The following is a 24,007-nucleotide window of genomic DNA, read 5'->3' as shown; positions in this document are numbered from 1 at the left end:
CTGCGGTGTTTTTGCGTGTGTTGCCTTCGGGAGGGCCACGTGGCCTCTACTTGTCTGGCGGCCCCACGCTGTCAATTCTGCTGGACCTATGGCCACGCGGTGGTGGGCTGTAAAAGGTTGAGATTTTCAAGGCACGCGGTTTGGATTCCAAAGGCTCCCATAAAACAATCTCACCTGCCGCTGGACGTCTCATATTCTTCCTCGCCCTGTTCCTCCCTCGTCCTCTGCTCCTCCAAGAAGATGGCGAACTTCCCTGTCAACCCGCTTGCCTTCCTACCCCATGGTATGACGGTGGATCAGGGGCCTCCCGATCGCAAGGCCAGGGTGGATATGGCGCTCAGTGGTCACCCACCATTGAACCACGACCGCTTCCTCATCGCGGAGACCAGCCGTGCTATCCCAGTTCATCTGCGACAAGAAGCCAGATCTACTCTTGCTGGTATGCTCAATCATGATGGTTATTCTGTTCGCTTCTTTGAGGATTCCCCGCTTGGCCTTGGTCTGTTTTGCATCCGTAATGTTCCTCTTAGAGATGCCCTCATTGGCAGAACTTATATGCTTTATGAGGAAGTAGAGGTCACTTTTGTCAAGCATGATGAAGCAATCAATATGCACATGCCAGCCCTGGGTCGTTATACATGGGTCCTCATGCTTGCTTTTCCCCAAGATTATCAGACACAGTACTGGGTGGAGAAGGCAGTTTCTCACTTTGGAAAACTTTTGAGCTGGTTTAGTCCTCGTGAACCTTTGTCTGGTGTGCTTGTTAAAGTTTGGGTTATGAGTCCGTCAGTGGTTCCAAAGGATTTTGTTATGCATCAGATGGGGGGACAGAGGCGCTCTTGGATTGTTCCTGTTTTTATCCTTAGGTCTGACGGGGCAAATGTGTTTGAGCATGATGTTCCTCTTGCTGGTGAAGATCCCCTCCCTCCTAATGGTGATGCACACCCTTTATCTGGTCTGCACTCTATTGCTGAGCAAGCCTTTCAAGTCAGGTTGCAGGCTTGGTTGGTTCGTAATGGAGTGTTTGGTCCAGGTGGGGCCATTCCTCCTGTTGGAAACGGCGCTAATCTTCAGTTACTTGCTCCTCCCTCGCCAGACTTTGTTCCTGTCAGAGGACAGATCAATTTTCAAGAGATGTTAAGGGAGCAGGGTGTGAGGTTTACTGATGGATTAGTTCCTAAACCCAATGTTGCTGATAGCCCACTTTCTGCATACAATGATAACATTTCTGCATCTGCTTCCATGGATGAGGATCCTCTTGTTATCAATGCAAATGTTGCATCTCCTGGCTCAGTTAGTACTCTTCACTCTAGCATCAATCAAGCCTTGCAGATTAACGTTTGTCTGTTGAGGGACACTGCTCAGTTTGAGGATTGGTCTGTTGTTGCTCCCAAGAGCTCTGAAAATGTTCCTGATGTGTTCAAGCTTGCTCTGTTAGTCTTTAAGGACATGTACAACCCAAAGCTTGGTCAAGATTTCTTGTTCTTCAATTTGCCGGTGATTCCCACTAAACTGATCAGGTTTTTGGGTGTCCAAGCTATCCTTGCCACTGCCTCTAATCAGACTAAAGTTTCAAGGAAAGTAGCCCGTAAACTGAACTTTGACGATACCCCTGGACTGCTGTCTTTGCCTGTTGCTGATGCTGTTTTCTTTGATGAGGTTGCTCTCTGTGGCGATTCTGAGCCACAGACAATGGACAGGTCCCCAACTATCTTCTCTGACGTTCCTATTGTGCATTCTGGTAAAAAGAGAGGGCGAAAGGCTAGGGTTGCAACTCCTCTGATCACTTCTGAAGTTCGTAGGAGCAGTCGCAATAACATGTATCGTGGGTTCAAGGTGGACATGTCGTCTGATTCTCGCAAGCGTAAATATGCAATTGTTCCTGCTATGGTCATGGTGATTCCTGATCCTGCTTCGTCTGTGCTACCCTCTCTAGTTCCAACGCCTCTTTCAATTGCAGATATTCAGCACATGGGGTCGATGGACTATGGCATTCCTTTGGCAGAGCTCTCTCAAGACAAATTGCTGGCTCCAAGGGAGAACTCTCAGACATGAAGCTGATGCCTTGGTTTCTTTTATGTGCCTTTTGCCTCTCTTTCATCGTCAGACTTTATATGTTTGTGTTGCCGTTTATGCATCCAGGAACTCTATCTATTAGCTCGTTATGTGGCGCAAGGCTCTCTTATTTTCCTTTTAGGTCTCATTTCAAGTGTGTGTTGCTGAACTTTATTTTGATATGAATCGTACTGCTAGCTCTTGGAATATTATTTGCTGGAATGTGCGTGGTATTGGCTTTGATGAAAAGCATTTGGCATTACGTTCTCATATTGATAATTCGGGATGCTCCATAATTTGTCTACAGGAGACAAAACGTGATCACTTTGATCATTCCTATCTGCGTAAGTTTTGCCCGAAACGTTTTGATCAGTTTGCGTTCGTTCCATCCGTAGGTGCCTCAGGTGGGCTTTTGGTGATTTGGAATAGTGCAAGATTTTCTGGTGTTGTTTCTTTCTCGGCGCAATGGGCTTTAGTTATCGCGTTTAAATCGCTGCACTCATCTCACGCTTGGACCCTTGCAAATATCTATGGTCCATGTTCAGGAGATGAACCATTAAGTTTCATATCTTGGCTATATGACGTGCAAATTGGCGCTTCGGAGGATTGGGTGCTCATGGGCGATTTTAACTTTATACGTTCGCCTGAGAATAGAAACCGTCCTGGAGGTGATGTGGCTGACATGATTACTTTCAATGATATCATTAGAGCCCAAAGCTTAGTGGAAATTCCCATTCGTGGTGCTACGTTTACATGGAGTAATATGCAGTAGGAGCCCCTTTTAGAGCAATTGGATTGGTTTCTCACTTCGAATCATTGGACCTCCTCTTATCCAATACGACGGTATGATCTCTTGCGAAACCAGTCTCTGATCATGTTCCATGTCTTTTCTCTGTTCAGACGAACTTTGTTAGATCCAAACTTTTCCGTTTTGAGAATTTTTGGGTTTCTCATCTGGGTTTCAAAGATGTGGTATTGAACTCATGGGCGTCTTCGGCTCAGCTAGCTGATCCTGCTAGACGAATTAATGGTAAGCTCAAAGCGCTTGCTCATGCTCTGCGTCAGTGGAGTAAGGCCCTCTCGCGTCTATCTCTGCTCATTGAGAACTCAGAAAAAATTCTACAGCTCCTAGACAGCATTGAAGAGAAACGGCAGTTAGCTCTTCAGGAATGGAATTTCAGACAAATTCTTAAAGCTCACATTATTCGTCTTCAAGACTACAAGCAACAATACTGGCGTAAGAGGTGTACTGTTCGCTATATCAAATTCGGAGCTGAAAACACTAAGTTTTTCCAACGAATGGCCACGGGAAGGCATAGAGTCAACGCTATTGCTGCTTTGATCTTGATAATGGGGTGCTGTTGGAAGATCATGATAGCAAAGCTGCTGCACTCTTTCATGCTTTCATAGATAGGTTGGGAGTGTCTGTTCCTCTTGAGATGAAGTTTAGTTTGGATGCTCTGGTTTCGGCTACTATGGATCTCTCTGAGCTTTCCCGACCTTTTTCCCACGATGAAATTGATAAGGCAGTTATGTAGCTCCCTGTTGACAAAGCGCCCGGACCGGACGGTTTAATGGGTGTTTCTTGAAATCTTGCTGGCAAATTATCAAGTCCGACTTCTATGATCTTTGTCAGAGCTTTTGGGAAGGCAGAGTCTCTTTGGACTGCCTCAACTCGTCCTTAATCACCCTAATACCTAAGAAATTAAATCCCATGACGGTGAATGACTTTCGTCCCATCTCCTTGCTTAATTGTTGTCTGAAATTGTTGACTAAGTTGCTAGCCGATCGTCTTCAAAAAGTTATCCTCAAAATCATACATGAGAATCAATATGGATTTATTAAAGGTAAGTCCATTCAGGATTGCTTAGCTTGGGCTTTCGAGTATATACACCAATGTGAGCATTCAGGCAGAGAAATTGTTCTTTTAAAGCTTGATTTCGAAAAAGCTTTTGATTTAGTGGAGCATGATCTGATTTTTTCCATGATGGACAAGTTGGGGTTTGACAACAAATGGATACAATGGATCCGACTTTTATTGGCCTCTGGTCATTCCTCTGTGCTCCTGAACTCTATTCCTGGTAGTTCTTTTCAGTGCAAAAGGGGAGTCCGCCAGGGCGACCCGGTGTCGCCTTTGTTGTTTGTCTTAGCGGTTGAGCTATTGCAATATGTTATTAATGATGAGTTTGCTAAGGGAAATTTGAGCCTGCCAATCCCTAGACAGGGTAAATTCCCCATCATTCAATATGCAGACGACACAATCATCATCCTCCCGGCTTGCAAGGAGCAATTACTCCACTTAAAGAAAATTCTACAAGACTTTGCTCTCTCCTCGGGTCTGAAAATCAATTTCCAAAAGTCTCTTTTGGTGCCAATCAATGTAAACCCTTCGGTTGATGCAGAGCTTGCTTCTGAGTTTGGTTGCAAAATTGGGAAAATGCCCTTTACCTACCTTGGCCTCCCACTCGGTACCACCAAACCTACGATGACTAACTTAATGCCTTTGGTAGATAGAGTTGACAGAAGATTATCCAGTACCTGCTCGCTTCTTTGTCACGCCTCTAGGATAACTTTGGTCAATTCTGTGGCTACCTCCATGATCAATTTTGCAATGTGCACGTTGCAACTTAATGCTGGTTTTTTGCATTACTTTGATAAGGTCAGACATAGATTTGTTTGGACCAAGAAGAATGAACAAGGTGAGTCCTGCAACTCTTTGGTTGCTTGGCAGAGAGTTTGTTGTCCAAAGGCACATGGGGGTCTGGGTGTTATTAATATCAAGGTCCAAAATCAGAGTCTTCTGCTCAAATTTCTTGATAAATTCTATAATAAGGCCGAGCTTCCTTGGGTCAGACTCATTTGGGACTCATATTATTTGAACTCTGTGCCTCACGCATCCCTGCCATGTGGTTCTTTTTGGTGGAAACAAATTTGCAAGCTAATGCCTATTTTCAGAGGTATTTCTTCCCCGTTGGTTGGTGATGGTAAAAATATTGCCATGTGGCATGCCAAATGGCATGAGGATCCTCTGGCAGTCAGTTTTGCATGTCTCTTTTCCTTCGTAATTAATGAGGACTGCTCGGTCGCTGACTTCTATGCAGCTAATGATTGGTCTGATATGTTCAACATCCCCCTCTCGCCTGAAGCATTCCAGGAATTGCAATTGGTGCTAGCTTTGAAACCGGACACCCTTAATCATTTGGATGCAGCGGATTCTTGGAGTTATGTATGGGGACAGGTGTACTTTCCCAAAAAAATTCTATGAGCATTGTCATAAGTATATTGTGGCACCTCCTCCTTTCGTTTGGATTTGGAAATCTAAGTTACATATGAAGCTCAAGGTATTTATGTGGTTTTTACTAGCAGACAGATTAAATACCAGGAACATGCTCAGGAGGCGGCATTATAACATCAATGATGGCTTCAATTGCGTCCTTTGTAGCACTGGAGTGGAGGAAACCATTGAGCATTTAATTTTCATGTGTCCCTTTAGCTCTTCTTGCTGGTAGAAAGTGGGGATTACATGGGATTTACACCACTCCAGGATTGATGCCATCCAAGCTGCTAGACAATCTTTTAACGGGGGACTTTTCTTTGAATTTGTGGGAATTGTGGCCTGGAATATTTGGAAGGAAAGAAATAATTTTATTTTCAGGCACATACCTCCCTCTTTGGCTGCTTGGAGGGGAAGGACTAAGGAGGACCTCCTCTGGCTCAAATTTCGAGTAGACAAAGCTCACTGGGACTACATTACATTATTTGCCTTAGCTTTGTAATTCTACTCCTCTTCACTGATTCTTCAGTCATCCTCTTCTTGTATTAGTTACCACTAGTTGCCTTTGTCCTTCACTCCCCCCCCCTCTGAGGGTCTTTCCTCATGAGCTTGTACATAAGATGTAACTCCCATTTTATTCAATATAACACAGTAGGAGCCTCTCCTGCTGTTTTGAAGGTCAAAAAAAAACACGTAAGCTTTGGAATTATGAGTGGCATGTTGTTTCACTTGATGTGTTGAGGTCTTGAGGAGCAGTGCTAGCACGACACAAAGCAGGGAAGCACCTACGATGATGGTAGTGAATATAAAGGGGGGAAACCATAAGATTTACGAGTATAGTGACCATGACATGACGGATCTGACGGTGCAAACCGGACAAAGCTACTTCGCAACCAATGTTTGCATTCAACTAGCCACTATGATTTGGTACGGACAAGAAAAGTACAGTAAACAATTTAGGATATATTTTATGGGTGAGATCAATAACTTAAGCACATATGGAAGAGTACCACCTCTCTTGCGATGTCGTGTAGGACCCTGCTGATACGTTGAGGGTGATGCGGGTGCGATGGCTATCGGCGGTGGGGAAGAAGACTTTAGATGGCAGACGGCCAGGTCGGGCGATAAATCATGTTGCCGTGGATGAGGCGGTCGTAGGAGCGGCAACGGCAAAGTGGACGACGGCGCCGATGAAGCAAGACAACGCGATGAAAGGATCCTGGTCCGACGCCATGGATGAGAGACATCCATCTCTTGCAGTGGACGACGGGGTAGGGGTAGCGGCTTCGGCAAGGTGGAGGATGGGGTGGCGGACGGAGGAGGCTGGCCGCAGTGGGGAGGTTGTCATGGCGCCGCCAGTGTATGAATGGGGAAATGGAGGGGGGGGGTCTCAAACTTTGGGATGCGCTTGTCTGAAATGTGGGAAAGTTACAAACTTATGCCCTGTTTAAAATTTTGGACATCACGTCGGTTGGGGATAGGACGGTAATCTCGCATCTCCCAAATATTTGCCGGTAACGGTTTCGGGCGAGGAGAGGGTGTTTTGCCGCCCACGGTTGGCACCCACGGTGTATGAACGGGGCTGACAGGTAGGGCGGTTGTGTCACGTCTGAGGGAAGTTACACATCTGCCCCTATTTAAAATATTAGCCTACATCGATTTCGGACGAGGAGAGTTTGTTTTGCCACCCACCGTGGATGAATGGGGAAATGGAGGGAGAGACACATGTCTTTCGGACGAGCTTGAATCAAATGTGTTTTGCCGCCCACGTTTGGCGCCCACCGTGTCTGAATGGGCTCAGAGGCCGTCGTGTCATGTCTGATTGAAGTTACTAGTCTACCCCTATCGACAGCAGTGTAAATCCGGTCGATAAGGATGTCAAGTGTCAGGGGTAGACAGTAATTTCCATCTCGCAAACACTTGCTTTGGGCAGCCCACAAATGATAGTGGGTGTTTAGCCGCTTCGTTCAAAACTTGGGAGAATTAGCATTCATGTTTGCTCTGGGCCCTGGCAACTAAATCCAAATCCAATTTTTATTCAATTACGAATATCCACAGATAATTCTAAGTTTTGTTATTTATTTCTTCAAAACCACAACAAATATTTATTCCACCTTTATATATGATTATGATTTAGAAATGTCGTGATCTTCGAATTCAGTAGGTTGGATACACTTTGAGTCAAACAGTTATTTCATCCAATACAATATGCTCACACGAAAAACAGTTCACCTTATGTCAATCATATAAGTACTGAGGATTACCTCACCTAAAAAATTTGGATCATTACAACACATGGACAACATAGGGGGTCTTACAACATAATCCATTCAGAGACGTGACACAACATGCAAGTACAATAATCTAATGACAATTTCAACTGCTATCTAAAGTAGAACTGGGATTACCCTAGGCTTCAGATAGCAGAAGCAGCAGGACCTCCTCCTTCTTCAAATGCAACATTCTTACTTCCTCCAATTCTTGGGTTGCTTGCATAATGCGTGCAGCTAATTGCATAATTTCCAGCTTCAAGATCGAGATTACCTCATTCATGGCAGCCACACCATCTCTTTCTGCCTCTAGTAGAGCCTCAAGAACTATAATATATGTGCTCAGACTGCTCTCCGGCGGTGTTGCCTCTGAACTGCTACCATCTGGTAACATGGATGGCGCACTGCTTCCACAAATAGATTCTGGGGTTGTACATTGTGTCCTAGTGTGAACGACATCCTGAAAGGTTTCCGCTGGACATAAGTAAGAGATAGTTATCGCATGATCCAGGCAGTAAGCTTACATGGTAAACGACATACGAATTATTGTCGAGCATGGCAAGCTATATTTAAATGGTTTGAAGCAGCATCAGCCGAAAATAAATTAAAATGGTAAGATGAAACTAGGGATGTAAGTGGCAAATAAACGACATCCACCAGTCCCATCTAGTTAGTTTTTGCTAGCTCCTTGGTTCATTTTCCTCAAAAAACAAAAAACTCGTTTGAACTATCATACCGCTAGTGGACTTTAATCGGGATTAAACGGGACCCAGTTGACATCCCTAGTTTAAAGGGAGTGTACCACTGCTATATTTAAGTTGCCAAGGCATCTAAGCAGTTGAAATAATCTGAGAAAGCACTTAACAGGTGGCCTCATATAAACTGCGAAGACAGTATTGTGATGAAGTTTAGAGGAAAAGTTAAGGACTCAAATGAACTAGGCATGCATTTCTTTACGATAGTACAGCAGGCACTGCTGACATATTGGCCAACTCAGGTATAGCGTAACAAGTAACAAACAAGCATTCGAATCAAGCAATACAGCAAAGCAGACAACTGAACTATTTGTTATTCTGTAGGATTACAGGTTGACGGCACAAGCCAAGAAAGCAGCCCACACGCATTACATTTCACATGTACTAAAACACACTGGCTTACCATATGTTGTTGTGAAGCCTCGCTGCTGTTGCAATGTTCTTTGAAGATATCGCCAGCATCTCGTGGTTGCAAATCTACTTGTTGTAGTTTATTCTACACCCTCTATTTAGGTAAAATTAATTTTAATCGCATGCACTGGTTCGAATTGATCATCAATGGTTCATCTAAACTAATGAAAGAAGGGTGTGTGCATACACGACAACCTATCTGCTTCCCTCTATTTTTATGCTTGTTCGAGGTGCCAGCCCCAAAAGAACAAATATTTTGCTTGATGGGGTTGGCAGCTCCATAATTAATAGAAGCATCAAATTAGTCATGCAACTTGGGAAGATCAAGAACACACAAAAAAGTAATGAACAGAGGCTCGTAGCAGTGATGTAATAGCTAGCGTCAGAAAATGTAGGGTAAAACGAACAAAAACCAGCGGAACACATGCTAGTTTGCTGATGTGTAATTAAGCATAGAGAACATGAAGCAGTTTGATGGAACCAACAGGTGGCATCAGAACAACACCATTATCATAAATATAGCATGCAAGAAGTAAAATAGTAGGCAGTGATATCTAGGAAGTACAGTAATACTTAGGACAAAACTAAAGCATATTAACTATATGTGCACTGGTATGTATTAGCACATGTAACATGTTCACTGCCAGAAGTATGGCCCTACAGGTGCAAGCAGAATAACGCGTCTCATGAAAAACTGAATGATGCCCTAAATAAATTCAAAGGTGCGGTGCTTATGCTAAGAAAGTGAACGTAGGCGCCGGTCGTTGGATAATAGTACCTGATTCTCGGTGACGTATGGGTATCGTTGGCATACTTGATAGCTAAGGATCGTCGATGGTGCTCGTGTTGCGGTTGAGTTTGGGCCGGTTGTCGCCGTCGCTGAAGTGGCTCCGGTGCTACGGTTGTGGCGCCTGTCGACATACAAGAAAGCTCATCTGTGGTAAGTGAACAGTTGCACAATAAAGAGAAAAACTGAAGGAGTATAGATCGAAATAACCTGATGAGGCTATGGCGTCGGTAAAGCAGGGCCGGTGGAGTTGAATATGGTGTCCGTGGAGCGGGTCCGGTGCAGTGGATGAAGGCTTCGGCGGGCGCGTTGTATAGTGCTTTCGGTGAGGTGGATCTATTGCGCGGACGAGGGCTTGTATGAAGGGCCAGCGAAGGGATGAATGAGGGAGTTAGTGAAGGGCCTACACTATGGTGGATGAGGGCGCCTGTTAAGCAGATCCGGTGCGGTGGACCATGATGGCGTTCAAGGAGATCTGGAGCGGTGTACAAGCCAGTCGATGAAGCATCTCTGGTGAAGTGGTGAGTTGGCAGTTGGGGGTTCCAAGGTGCGGAAGGTAGATCCGTCAGGGTGTGAGGTCCACCACTGCGGCGGAGGACTAGATTCGGCGGCTTGCCGTGGTTGGGGGCGGGTCGGGGAGGGGAAGGGGAGGGGCTCTGGGGAAGAATGTTGGGGGCAAAGAGGGGAAAACAATGGAGTTACCAAAGCAGCCCTTTTCCTTTCATGTGGCAGGGGTAAAACAGGAATATCGCAGGGCTAAACTTTCGAGCACGAGACATTTCGATGTGAGCGGGAAGTTTGAAAGCTTTTGGCGCCTGAAATTATATTATGCTCTTGTACGGCCGACTATGATATCATGGTCGAGAATTTGTTTGTTTTGCACGCAAAAAAAGTGCAAGTTTTGAAAATCAGTGTCTCCAACTCGAAACTTAGATTGTCCATTCAATTCTAATATGGATCATTGAGCTACTACAAGCAAATACCATCATATGGTCCAATTCAAATGAAATTCCAAATGTGTTTATCCTAAATATGATGACAAAAGCAAAAATGTGTATGTGTATGAATAAAGTGGATGATTATAAAGTTTGAACATGCCCGTATGTGTATATCTCTAGGTTTGATATATGAATTTGAAATCACGAAATCCCGGCTTAAAAATGTACCTCCGTTTAAATGAATTACAAAAGCTAATGATGGAGTCGAATTCCAAAATTACAATCTTAGGTTTGTAATTCTGGTACATCAAAGTATATCACGCATGTTCAAAAGTACCGTTATCTCATAGTCCAAACTGTGAAACAAATTGATCAACCGTGAGTGCACACACTATTGACCATGTATATCTCAATTACGCTAAAGTCCCTCAAATATAGACACTTCACTCTTTATCTGGAGCAACCCCCCCCCCCTCGTCGCCCCCCCCCCACACACACAGAAGTCGTTCTCTTCCCCAAACACCAACACACGAGCACATTAACACCCCTCTCTCTTCTAAAGTCCGGACCCCAATATAGGTCTCTATCACTTTATCTCTTGGGCATGCACACATCTCTTCCCCCACTCTCTAGCTAGGTCTCTCGGCATCTCTCTTTCCTAAGCACACGCACTATGTAGAGTGTATCTTTCCCATACACAGAAAACGTCGCCCCCAAACGTCTATCTCCCTAGTTATGTGGTTCTCGCACACTCACCTCACACACCACCCCCACTGCAAAACAAGCACACTTTGTCTCCTTGTGCACCACTCTCCTCTTTCTATCTCTCCCACATGCGGACCCGCCCCAGCTCCTCCATGTATACATATATGTCGTGACTCTTTCCATAGCTCCCTAATGTATCATAGTTCTCGATCTCGCACATTGTTCTCTACACCATATATTCTAGATCTCTCTTGAAGTCCCTATCACACACACGATGACTCGCTTCCCTTGCGTCTCCGTACATAGGCCAATTTCAAACAACATCAACATTGTCTCCCTATCTATACGCCATTTATGGACACAAACGCCCCCTCTCTCGCCCCCTCTCTTCCTCTCTCTCCCTCTCTCTCTGCCGCTACCTCTCTCTCTCTTGCTCGCTCTCGCTCTCACACCCCTCTCCCACACACAATCGATGTCTCTTCCAAATAATATGCTCCCCCCGCCCGCACCCATGCTATCCCGCTACTACACATGTCACACCATTCCCCCTTCCCTTATACTAGGTTTACATCATTAGTGGTCTCTCTACTCCACATACACACACTCCCTCTCACACACAAACGCGCGCACAAACACACACAGACACGCACAAACACCCATTAATCTGGATCCTCATCTCTCCCCATGTCTGCATGTGTATCTCGCACACTCACTCTCTAATTATGTATATGTGTCCCCATGTTACACAACACAAAGCCCCATGTACATTTCTCTCTCTATCCTCCACACACATAGACACAAAGAATCTGTTATCATTGCCTCAGTCTCTAGACATATCACACACGCACACTATCTCTCTCTCCCAAACACACTCAACAAGGGTTTCCCCGTGAATAACTTACCGTCTATTCATCAACAGTCATGGCAGTACGGAGAACACGAGACGTGAAAAAGAATAAATCTACACGTGCTTAGACTACCTAGTATGACTACTAGGACTAGAGCAAGCCAAAAAGCACGCCGACATCACCCCCTCCTTATCGGCGACGGGAAAACCTTTATTTTACACGGTCGAGAAGTCATTGTGCTAAGGCCTCACATGTTGAGGCGTTGAATAGAATGTAGATGCTAGTTTACAGAAACAAGTGTCGATAATACGTTTGTATCTCCATACTTATATTTCTTCTCTTATAAAAAACCGAGTTGGTGATGATGGTACGCGTGCCATCTTGCAATATAGACCGTCCGATCTATATCTGACTGATGGAAATTAAACTAAAAGATACCCGCAGCCCTCTCCACATTTGCAGACAAGGCCTTCCCTCGTTCATCCTTATCTCCAACAACCTCATTGTTGAGCAATTAAGAAAGGAAGCCTCTGGAACAAACTGGCCTGGTGGCCACTGCCGGCGTCATCAATCCCCATGCCTCCGCTCAGTCCAACCACCAATCGCCACCACGCCCCACTCCTCTTCACCTTATCTCCTATTTCTCGAGATATCATTAGTTTTTACACATGGGATTAATCCCGCATGGGTCAATCACAACAAGTGTTTTTATAAAAAATGCATCTTGATGTTCCGTGCAATGCACGGATCTTGCTAGTACTCCTACAGAAGACTAAGTTGGTGATGATGGTGTGTCTGCCATCCGTCGTTTGCGACCATTAGATCTACATCTAACGACTGCGAGGTAAGTTGTTGCCTTTTCTTACAAACATCCCACTTGTCTACCAATTTGCAGAAAAACCCAGAATTAGTATCTTAAAACCAACCACGTCCCTCCATGACCTCACCAAAATAGCCCAAGGAATATATTCTAATTGAAACATAATATATCTCTAGTGATATATGTATATCAAAATTAGAGTGTTTTGTATCAAGTTTGTGAATAAGTAATATTCTAATTATGATTCGTTGCAACGCACATGAACATTGCTAGTATTTCCAACCATGAAAATTTTTTCCCCTAGTATTCCATAGTTTCGAGTTTTCCATCAAGATATTAGTCACTCATGGTTGATATTTACTGTCAATCATGTACACATATGCACTATGTAACTAGCCTTGCTTATTGGGTTCCAAAGCTTAACTTTCACTCCTGCTTACAATATGTAGAGTATTTAACAAAAAACTACCACTTTCAACCAGCCCTAGGAAGAATCTATTGTACAAAAAATAGCAAAAACATACCCAAAATTTCTTAATACATGCCAAAAACTACTACCTACCGATTAGGTTAGTTTAAACCCATTTATGACAGCGTTGGCCCACACGTCCCTGCTGACAAGTCAGCTTAAACCAACACATTTTGTTTGATCGTTGACACGAGGGACCCACATCTGACCTTCTATCCTGTTATTCCCCCTCAAATCATTATTTTTCCTGAACATTACTTCAAACAGTACTGATGCGTGTTCGTTGGTAGCGCCAGTGATGAGCGAGTTGGACGCCGCTCTGCCGGACGGGCCGGACGCCACGCTGGCCTCCGCACGGGTTGGCAGGCTGGCCCGAGCATGACTCACGAGCGAGCAAGCCGTCGCGCTGGCCTTCACTCGAGCCAGATGGCTGGCCTTAGCACGGTGCGCGCGAGCAAGCCGCCGCGCCGCCGTGCCAATCTAGCTAGCAAACCTTGCACACAAGCAGCTAGACGGAGCTATCTTGGCTAGCTAGCGGCCGCGAGCGCCGGACGGAGCTGGCATCCGGGCTGCCACAAGCTGGCCTCCGCACCACCGGTGGTTTTGACCTCACCTTCTGCCGGCGGTGGTAGCTGTGTCCCGTGGCCGAGGATGACTAGGTGGACGGGCCGGAGGTAGGAGGTCACTCAGGGATTTTTGTGCAGGCTGACATGTAGGTCCCACAAGTCATAACGCCCGGTCGAATAGAAGGCGTTGACTTAATGGGCGACATGGGCCCTGTTTGGATACTCTAAGTCAGAGGTTAGATTCTAACCCTGAACTAACTCTAACCAAAGTGGTGTTTGGATGGCAGGGTTAGATTGACAACAAATGTATCCAAACAGGGCCATGGGTTGAAACGTGCCTATAACGGCACTTTGTAGAGTAGTCGTTTCTTGGTAGGGCTGGTTGGTAAGAGCATGTACAATGGTTGATAAGGTAGTCTTATCTTAAGTCTGCCACGTATGCAAGTGGTAGTAGTTTCTTGGCATTATTAGTGGTTTCTTACATTATTAGGGGTTTCTTGTAAGGCTACTCATAGTGGGGAGTATCATATGCTACTAACATGCGTATGATACTAGTGTATGATACTACCTCCATAGTGTCATAGATGATCATATTTATTGCCATGCATGACACAAAGTAGCATAGCATTTAACATGATACGGTATCTACCTATGTTACCCTAACACACTCTCTCTCTCTCTTCTTTAATTATGTGCCACATAAGCATGTTTGCTAGTCCCAAGTGCATGTTACCACTTATGTTACCCCCACTATGGCCAGCCTAAGGAACAATCTACTACTGGTGACAAAAGGCGATTCTAGGTTGCGTTGTACTCCAACGAGTTCTACAACTAGTCGCGGGAGTGTATACCTCGTTTTGTGGGTTCGATCCCGGACGAACATACGGCGGTCTTTTTTTAAATAGTAACTTCGCTGTGAGCCAATATTTTACACGGGTAGTTTGAGTTTTGAAGTCAAACGGACGTGCGGCGCCACAATCTGGGTGCACTCGATAGTCTAGCCACGTGAACGGGGTTTCCTTCCCAGCATCTCATGGCTCACGTGCTCGCCCTAGCCGCACCTCGCTTCCAGCTTCCTCATCAGCTAGTAGCATATTTAAAACTAGCGCCTCCCAATTAAGCCCGAGGAGCCAGAAAAGCCTGGCGGGGCATTGGGAACTGTGTAATATGACTCTGTACGTAAAGTGCTCTACTACTACTCTGTAGTTTGTGGCGTTGCACGCATGGACTTCACTCCATTATCGGCTCTACTATAAAAGAAATTCCTCTTGACGTGTTTTTTTAAACGGAGGCAAAAGCTTTGCTTCATCTCATTCATAAAGAAGGAACTACTAACAAAGTTCGACGAGATCCATTACACCTCCACAAATGGAAGCGAAAAGCCTAGTCTCGATGTATCAAATAACTCAAACATTCTGCCCCCGCAGTAACCGTCGCTGATAAACAGGCTGCTAGTGTGTGCATGAGAGGAGCGGCTGAGCAGGCCAGCTACGTAAGAGGAGCGGCTGAATAGAGCACCGATAGTACCCACTAGGCCACTACCCAGGTGTACTTTCCCTGCATTGATAGTACACTGATGGTTCTAGAGAACAGTAGTACCCTCCACTTCCAACTGTAGCTCCTTGGCCTTGAGATTCAAGAGTTCAAAACTGGTGCACTATACTAGAAGTACAGTACATAGCACTAGTAGTACCCTCACACTACTACTTGAGAAAGTAGTACTAGTACTGCTATAGTACGAGTACGTACTCCTCCGTCACGTAATGTAAGACGTTTTTTGACACTAGTTGGCGTGTACAAAAAATAGCAAAAACATACCCAAAATTTCTTAATCCATGCCAAAAACTACTAGCTACTGCCAAAAATTTCTTACTAGTGCTATTATTTAGAGTATAATGCAATCCCATAACGTCCCGTAATGCTAGTACTAGTAGTAAATAATAGCGTCACCCCTTCGCTTACTACGCTCTACAGTTGGAATGGACGAGGCCCTATGGTTACTATGCTCTTATCTCCTCCTCGCCAGTTCCCCTCCCCCGAAGAGAAGGTAGTTCGTCGCTGCTCCCATGGATTCGCCAGGCAGTTCTCCTCCTCGTCAGGACTAGGAGACCTTGGACGATGATCCTCTGGGAGAAATCGCACGCCGCTCCGACGTCCTCACCGCCGCAAGACTCGATGCTTCCTGCACCAACTATTTCAAGACGGTGCTTAAAATGGCTTGGGAAAAGGCCATGCTTGTTGGTCTTCCATGCGTCCTCAAGGAGAAGGTTCTTCTATGGGACAATCCTTTGAACAGTCCACCGCTCCCTGGCCATGGTTGCACGTTGACTCCGCTAGAGTTGCCGGTGTTGAGAGGTAGTCGGATTTTGTCCGATGAGCAGGTCAGTAATGGAGTTTGATCATGTAGTACTTAGTTATTCCATTTCCATCCCGTAATTTCTCCGCTGCCTACCGTCTTATATATAGGTCTGGGTCGGTGCGAACGAAGATTGGCTTGCATACCTCCGGCCGGATACCACCATCATTTTGCACAACATCCATAGCAGTGCGGCCGTTCCAGTAGACCCCTTCTCCACCATTGGGATCGGCCTTCCGGACTGGCTGGGCTTGAATACGTATGATGATGCCTACATGGGATTGAAGAAGATAGCAATTACGGACCCGCCGACAAAGCGACGCGGCTACGACGATTACTATCTCATCGCGGTGTACGGCATAAGGATTGCCATCAATGCAAGAGGCAGTAAGGGCATAGGCTGGCGCATGTTGGCGGCGACAGATTTGTACCCCTACATGTTCGAAGACGCCGTGCGCCATCTAGGCCGCATCTTCGCGGTGACAAGCCAGAGGACTTGTTTCATCTGGTTTCCATCCTATGGTACGGGAGATTACAAACGGAATGCACAAACCATCATTTGCATCCCTAACGGTACTCCATTATTTTGCAGGGACCAGTCATCCCGCGATCAAAATAAGATCGCCGATCCTGGATGTGCATTGCATCCGCGATTCGGTCTAACATGGAACCTTGTAGCTGACTTTGGCATATTGGGATCAACTATCTTAGCAGTCATTACCCATGGTACCATTGATGTGCAACATGGTCACACAATCTACCACGATCGGACCGTCACCATCTACCCAGGTATTCCATTTTTTAACCCTCTCGCCTTCTCTTTCATTGTTGTACTAGTACTCTACTTACGTACTAGTAGGAGTACTTTTTACCTTGGAGGACGCGTATAGCTAGCTAGGCCCTTGAAGACTTGAACCCACTAGCTGCCACCATTTTTGTTTTTCCATGTCTTACTATCTCATCCATGTAGCCAAGAGTGGCTATATATAATAAGCCGGTTATTTTACTTCCTCTATACCGGAGTAGTACTATTTGCTGCACAGTATTACTGACCGCCATATTTGAGCACAACATTATTATGCATGGACCTTGACTATGTACATCACCATGTGTGTCCAGATCTGAGATGTCGCGTGTACCAGATGAACGGCGCCGAGTTCGACCTCCGTGATGCTACGTGGGTGCCGAGGAACACTCTTGGAGAGTACTCGCTTTTCATTGGGGATAGCTACCCCATTGTGAAGTGGATGCCACCTTCCATGCACGACACGGAAGGCCTACCGTTCATGAAGCATGGTTGTGTCTTCAGTGTGCATCACCGGATGAACGACATGCTGGGACATGCTATCCCTGATTTATGCCGCTTCAGCTTGGATGAGTCTCCATCGTGTCGAACCGGACTAGAAAGCTGCGACAATGATTCCCGTTGCCCACCGCTATGGATCGTGCCATCCATGAAGAACACCTGGGACTGGAACCTGGAGGAGGACATGTAGCCCATCTATAACGTGTAAGGGGAGTACGATAAATTGTGAACGGTAGCGCTGTGAATATATGTAGACTAGTCGTGCACAAATTTATCACATGAATTGGAGATGAACTTGTGTGGCATACTGGCATTTGTCCTTTGGAATTTATTACTAGTAAATGTGTTATGTGTACGTGTAACTTGTGTGGTTGTTGCACGGTGTCGTGGTTTTGTCACGACAGATGTCCTAGAGAAAGGACTTAGTCGTGGAGCCATCGCGATGGGTTAGCTTGAAGGGGTTAAAGTGGACACAGGGACGCAAGAGAGTTTATACTAGTTCGGCCCCTTCGATGAAGGTAAAAGCCTACGTCTAGTTGTGATGGGATTGATGGGGTTTCGATGACTAGGGAGCAAACAAGCTTCGCCTATGTCTCGAGTTGTTGTCTATTGTCCTTGAACCGCCACCGGGTCGTCCCCTTATATACATGGGTGACGCCCGTCAGTTCATAGAGTCCCAATACCGGCTCATAGATGTGTCCGGTTTGGTCTCTACTTATTCCTAACTTACAGTACAAGTTAAATACCAACGCCGGTTTACGGCTACAGGCCTTGAACCGACTATGGGCCTTGAGCCCTCATCTGCCTTCTTGGGCTTTAACATACTTAACTGCTGACGAAGTTAACCCGGCCCAGATAGGCCGGTTTACGCCCAGTAGTGATATCCCCAACATTAGGCCCCAGATTGATTTGAACAGGTTCATGTCAATCCTTAGCAAAAATCTTTATCTTCAATATCTTCTTGTAGTTTGTTGAACCGCCGTGACGTCATCTTCTCTGGTCATTGTAAACCGGCGTGACGTCACCTGTTTAATAGGTCTACGACAATTAAGGCGACAGCTTCGTTTCCAAACCCGCGGTCCCTTGCCTTATAAATAGGACCGAAGGGTCATTTCTTTTTCCCCTGCGTGCCCTTCTGCTTCATCTTCCCCGCGTCGTCCAGCTTCGGAGCTCCGCCGCCGTCGACGACCTCTGCTCCGACCTTGGCCGCTGCATCACCCTGATTGTACCAGAGCATCGCGGCGACCTTCTGTTTCTTCCTCGGCTCCGGTGAGTTCTTCACCTTTTCCCCCGTAGATCCATTCTAGGGTTTCCAAGTTCTTCAGTGTTCATCGTCTGCTTTGTACTCATATGATAGATCTTAGATGAACCTATGAACCTTTGCTCTGTGTAGCGGTAGTTCTTAGCATCCGCCTTTACTTATATGCTTCAAGACCATAGATCTGCCTGTATCTCTGCCCATTGATTCGGTACTGTTCTTTTTTGAACCTTGAATATTTTCCTTCTTTTCTGAACTTGCTTCAGATCCATCGCTATAGAGAAATCTTGTGAAATCTGTTTCTGTACACTTATCTATCCGCAATCTCAACTGTTTCAATGCTTAGATCCGGCGGTTTAACTTTGTAGAAAAATTGCCAAACCGGTATATACCATTAGTCCCCTTGTTGAACCACCAGATCTTGTTGCTTCATAAAACTCCGGTTTAGATAGAGCTGTCTCCGGTTTAACATTGTACATACCAGTGCACTTTAATCAATGCATTCTTGAACCGGAATTACCTATCTTGTAGATTTCATCATGGCCAAGCAAGTATATGAGTGCAACTGGGTTCCTTCCCGCGTCACAGAGACTCAACTGAACAATTTAGTCCTGATCGGCGCTTTAGGCAGCAAAAACACCATCCATTGGAGAGCCCCTGGCAAAGAATGTCCTCCCACACCTCAAGAAGGAGAGGTCGTCGTTTTCGTAGATCACTTAGCTCGGGGCTTTAAGCCGCCCGGTTCTAAATTTTACCGGGACGTTTTAGCCGATTTTCAACTCCATCCACAAGACACTGGCCCCAACTCTGTTACAAACATGTGTCACTTCCAAGTGCTTTGTGAGGTGTTCTTTCAAGAAGAACCCACAGTGGAGTTGTTCAGAGACTGTTTCCATCTAAACCGCCGTACTGAGTTTTCTGATGGTTCCAATACGGATTTGGGAGGTGTGGCGATTCAGAAAAGGAAAGAAGTCACATACCCTCACGCCAAGCTGCACGGCCACCCGAAAGAGTGGAATCAAACATGGTTCTATTGCAAAGACACCTCCCCTGCTGGGGAAAATCCTTTGCCTGGCTTTCGTCTGGAGCGGCTTAGCAATACACACCCCTTTTCGCAAAGGTTGACTGCCAAGGAGAGAAGCAAATACGCTCCTCAACTGTCCAAGCTCAGAGCTTTCATGGCCAATGGTTTAACAGGAGTTGATCTCGCTCGCTGTTGGATATCATGGAGCATACTGCCCCTGAGTCAGCGCTTCGGTTTGATGTGCGAGTATACTGGCAGTGTTGATGACCCACTGCGACATGCTAACATCTAGCTTACTGACGAAGAAATCACAGAGGCTGTGAATAAAATGTTGAATGAACCGGAACACGTCTGTGCTTGAACCGGCCTGCTTCCCTTCTGTGCCACCAACAAACCGCCAGCTGTAAGAGTTTGATTGTTCTTTTTTCTGAACCTGTTATTGATATATCTGGTCATTGTTTAATATCAATGCCTGTTTTAAACAGGGCAATGATCCGTTTTGGAGCAAGAAACTGCCGCAGGAGAAACCAGAAAAACCAGACAAACCGGAAAGATCAATCCGGCAAAAGACTAAAGTTGTGAAGAAGACTACCCACAGGAAAAGAACCACTGCATCCTGTGATCCGGCCGCTGATGACGATGTGGGTAACCCGGACCTTGAGGTAGAACTTGATTCACTTGGCTTATTTTTCACGCGCCTTATTGATGATGATATTTGTCAGGATGATGCCGAAGCCAGTCATGCTGATGTTGCAGAGGTAATTATTCTTTCCTCCGATTCAGATCCTTTGCCTTCACTAAAAATCCGTCAGGCAAACCGGAAGGTTAAATTTTCTCATCCTCTTGCTTACTTGGATCCCAAATTTCTTATGAAGACCCAACAGCACGAAGCTCGCCGCACGACCCGGCATAGTGGCCAGGTAGTTACCTCCGCCGGTTTACTGAATAGTCCGGTTCGGAAACGCCATTTAGAGGTCTCTAATTTGCCTGTCAGTACTTGTCCTAAAATGGGCTGTTTTCGTCAACATCTTAATCCGTCTGACTCCGATTATCAGGTCACTTCCCATTCATCATCTGGCGAGTCATCAGCTACCCAGCTGCCGCCGCTCAAAACGGTGCTTGGGTAAGCCATACTTATCATAATGCTTCTGGTGTATTACTTTGTAGCATATACTGTACTGACCTTTGTTACTCCTTTCAGGGCCAAGCCTAAGCCAAGCAAGAAGGCTCGCCTAGATAAAGCGGCTGAAGAAGATGCTATTCCTGAACCGGATAGAGTACTCAACCCTGAAGCGGCCATCTGTGAGGATGTGCCAAATGACCCACCACCACAAGATGATGATTTTATTACTGAAGAGAGACATGTTGATACCTCCGGTCCTGTTGACCAGCCCAGAAGCCCCATCCGGATTGAGAAATCCACCAGTCCATCCAAGTCTACTAATAAACTGACGGCCCCAATGCAAACCGGCGACGCCAAGGATGATGAAGTTGTTATTACTGGCATTGGCCATACAGAGCCAAGAAATCATGTCGCTTTGTCTAAACATACTATCAAGGAAGAATTTGCTGCCTTTAGCAAGGGCAAGTGGAATGTTGATCTGGCGACTTACGCTGCTCTGAACGCCCAAGACATCCATTCCGGCTATCTGAACCGGCTGTATACCAGTCGTGACTATGAAGCCGGTCTGATTAACATGATGAAAGATAAATATGAGGTAACTTCCATATGCTCTTTCCTGCTTGTATGCTTCAATTCTTACTGACTCGCCTAGCCCCCAAGGACCGGTTTGTAACCTTCTTTCAAACCGGGACTTAGTAATATAAATCTTAAAGCCTCGAAATTCGCTGATGTAGCCCCCAAGGGCCGGTTCAACTTAGTGTAGTTAAACCGGAACTTAAGTAATTAATATCACCGCATCAGAACTTATTTGAACAAATAGCCATTAGCCCCCAAGTGCCAAGTTGAATACTTGTATTGAGCTTGGCACTTTATAATCAAGTGAAATATGAAGATCAAATAGGCATTAGCCCCCAAGCGCCAAGTGCATAACTTGTTATGTGGTTGGTGCTTCAATTCTTGCACTGCTTGCTGAGTCATATAACTGTCTGTATGCAGGCTGAGCTGAAGACAAAAGAGACCCAAATCGCCGATCTCCAAGAAAATCTGAAGTCCCAACAGACTGAAACCTCAAAAGCAAAAGAGGAGTTGACCAGTGCCTTAAGCGTCATGGAATAGCTTAAGAAGGATTTCAAGAAGGAGCGGGCAGATTGGGCTACTGAAAAATCCGCTTTAACCAAACGAGTAGAAGACACCGAGGCTGCACTAAAACTGGTGGTGGATGAACTGACCAGCATAAAGCGGCACATGCATGCCATGACCGCTGCTATCTTTGGTAAGCCGGTTTGATTTCTGAATTGATTCTGCCGTCTTATAGAGTTGCCGGTTTGTTAACCCTTTGTGATATTTCAGGGACACGCATTGGTCATTTGGGGTCAGATGTGCGGAAGAAATTGAAAGCCGCCTATACGTTGATCGAACAACTGTACACTGGTGCACAGCGGATCATCTGTACTGCATCCCACAACAAGCCGGCGCCCACTTTGATCCAGGACACTCTGCAGAAACTGTCGGTACTTCCTGCCCGGGTTGAAGAGCTGAAGAAATCTGTTGCTCGAACCGGTGCGATCAATGCCTTAATCCGGGCAAAAGCTTGGGTGCCGGATTTTGATCCTATTGAAGCGGCTCAGGGCTATCCCAGCTTGAAGGAAGACGGGTCAGAGTTTAGTGAAGCGGATCTGCGAGCAATAAACCGGGAGGTGCGTCCACTAGCTTGTCAATTGGCTGAAGAAGCAGACTTGTCTCATTATCAAGCCCAATATGACAATCAAAACAAGCGAGTAGCTGCACCAATTTATGAAGCAGAAAATCTTATCCCTCCAATCCGTAAGCATACTTACGCTCCCGATATTGAACCGTCGTTGCTGATCCATGATGAGGTTGTCTTTCAAGCATTAATGGGAATCAACTAGACAACTATTGATTTCCAGCCGCTGGGTAGAGAAACTGAAGTTGAAGCGGCGCGGGATGACCCACAACCATCATGCCAGGCTGGTGACCAAGTTTGAACCGGATGCCGGTTTAAACTGCTTCTCCTTTGAAAAAACAATGATCTTGTTTTGGGCACTGTGTTGCCGTGTAATTGGCTAGCTGATACTCTCGATCTTAATATGCTTTCGTGCATAACCACTGTAACTTGTGCTTCCTTTGGGTGATGAACTTTCCAAAGTATTTTCTGCACCATAAAAAATCTTAAAGTGCCACCGCGGTTGTACCGTCAGGTGGAGTATGATGTCTGCATATATAAAATCAAAATATCTGAAATTTAAGCATATGATCAAATCTTTGAGATACATAATACCTGCCATCGTTGGGCATGAAGTTGGCTTAGCCAATCTTGAAGCGGAGGTTTTATAAACCCACACTGTTGGAGGAGATAGCAGCTCCTGTATATATATAATGCCGGTTTACCATGTAAACCGTGCCGAGTTATAAAACACCGTGTTACTCCGTAATAGGATGTTAACAAAAAATCAAACCGAGCAAATAGTCTTCGGATTAAAAATGGACCGTGTTCCGTCAATTGACAGTGTGAACCAGTTTAAAATTTTGTCGGTTTAAAAAACGCAACAAAAAGAAAGAAATATCTATCAAAGAAAATTTTGAAGCAAAGGCAATGATAAAACCATTTGCAAAAAGAGGCTTATTTGAGCCGATCAGATGGCGTTACCATGGTCGTACATGACCAAACTCCCGATAGGTGTAGCTATGGTTCAAGTCAGCCAGGTCCCCAAATGAAACCGTGGCATTTATGCCGATCAAGAGGTGTGGCAATGGTTCGGGTTCGACCAAGCCCCCAAGTGATTCTGTGGCCTTAGGCCGATCAAGAGGCATGACTGGTTCAGACGTGACCAAGTCCCCAAGTGATCTGGTGGCTCTCGCCTATCAAGAGGTGTTGCATTGGTTCGGACACGACCAAGCCCCCAAGTGATATAACATGATGCTTTTGAAAAGCCAACTCAAGGGGTAAACCGGAGGCCGCTTTAGAACAACTTCCGTGTAACCACACATGATGTAAAAGGATGGATACCCCGCTTTAGCTGA

The 24,007-nt window shown here is 45.6% G+C and overlaps 1 protein-coding gene across 1 annotated transcript; it reads left to right on the top strand.

Moving 5' to 3' along the window:
- The first annotated feature begins 240 nt into the window (after positions 1-240).
- Positions 241-2,055, top strand: LOC147975199 (uncharacterized). The gene is made up of 2 exons (XM_087520314.1): positions 241-439; positions 1,097-2,055. Exons 1-2 carry the CDS (start codon positions 241-243, stop codon positions 2,053-2,055), a joined length of 1,158 nt encoding a protein of 385 aa, XP_087376440.1.
- The last annotated feature ends 21,952 nt before the right edge of the window (positions 2,056-24,007 follow it).

Source organism: Triticum urartu, chromosome 4A, assembly GCF_056163025.1.
Source record: "Triticum urartu cultivar PI428250 chromosome 4A, HENAU_Tu73, whole genome shotgun sequence".
Lineage (NCBI taxonomy): Eukaryota > Viridiplantae > Streptophyta > Magnoliopsida > Poales > Poaceae > Triticum > Triticum urartu.
This window is presented reverse-complemented; position numbering and strand designations above follow the sequence as displayed.

Excerpts from the sequence above, each read along its gene's own strand:
- LOC147975199 (XM_087520314.1), top strand. The coding sequence starts at position 241 with ATGGCGAACTTCCCTGTCAACCCGCTTGCCTTCCTACCCCATGGTATG. Across the intron at positions 440-1,096 it reads AGCCAGATCTACTCTTGCTG|ACTTTGTTCCTGTCAGAGGA; the intron begins GTATGCTCAATC and ends CTCCCTCGCCAG.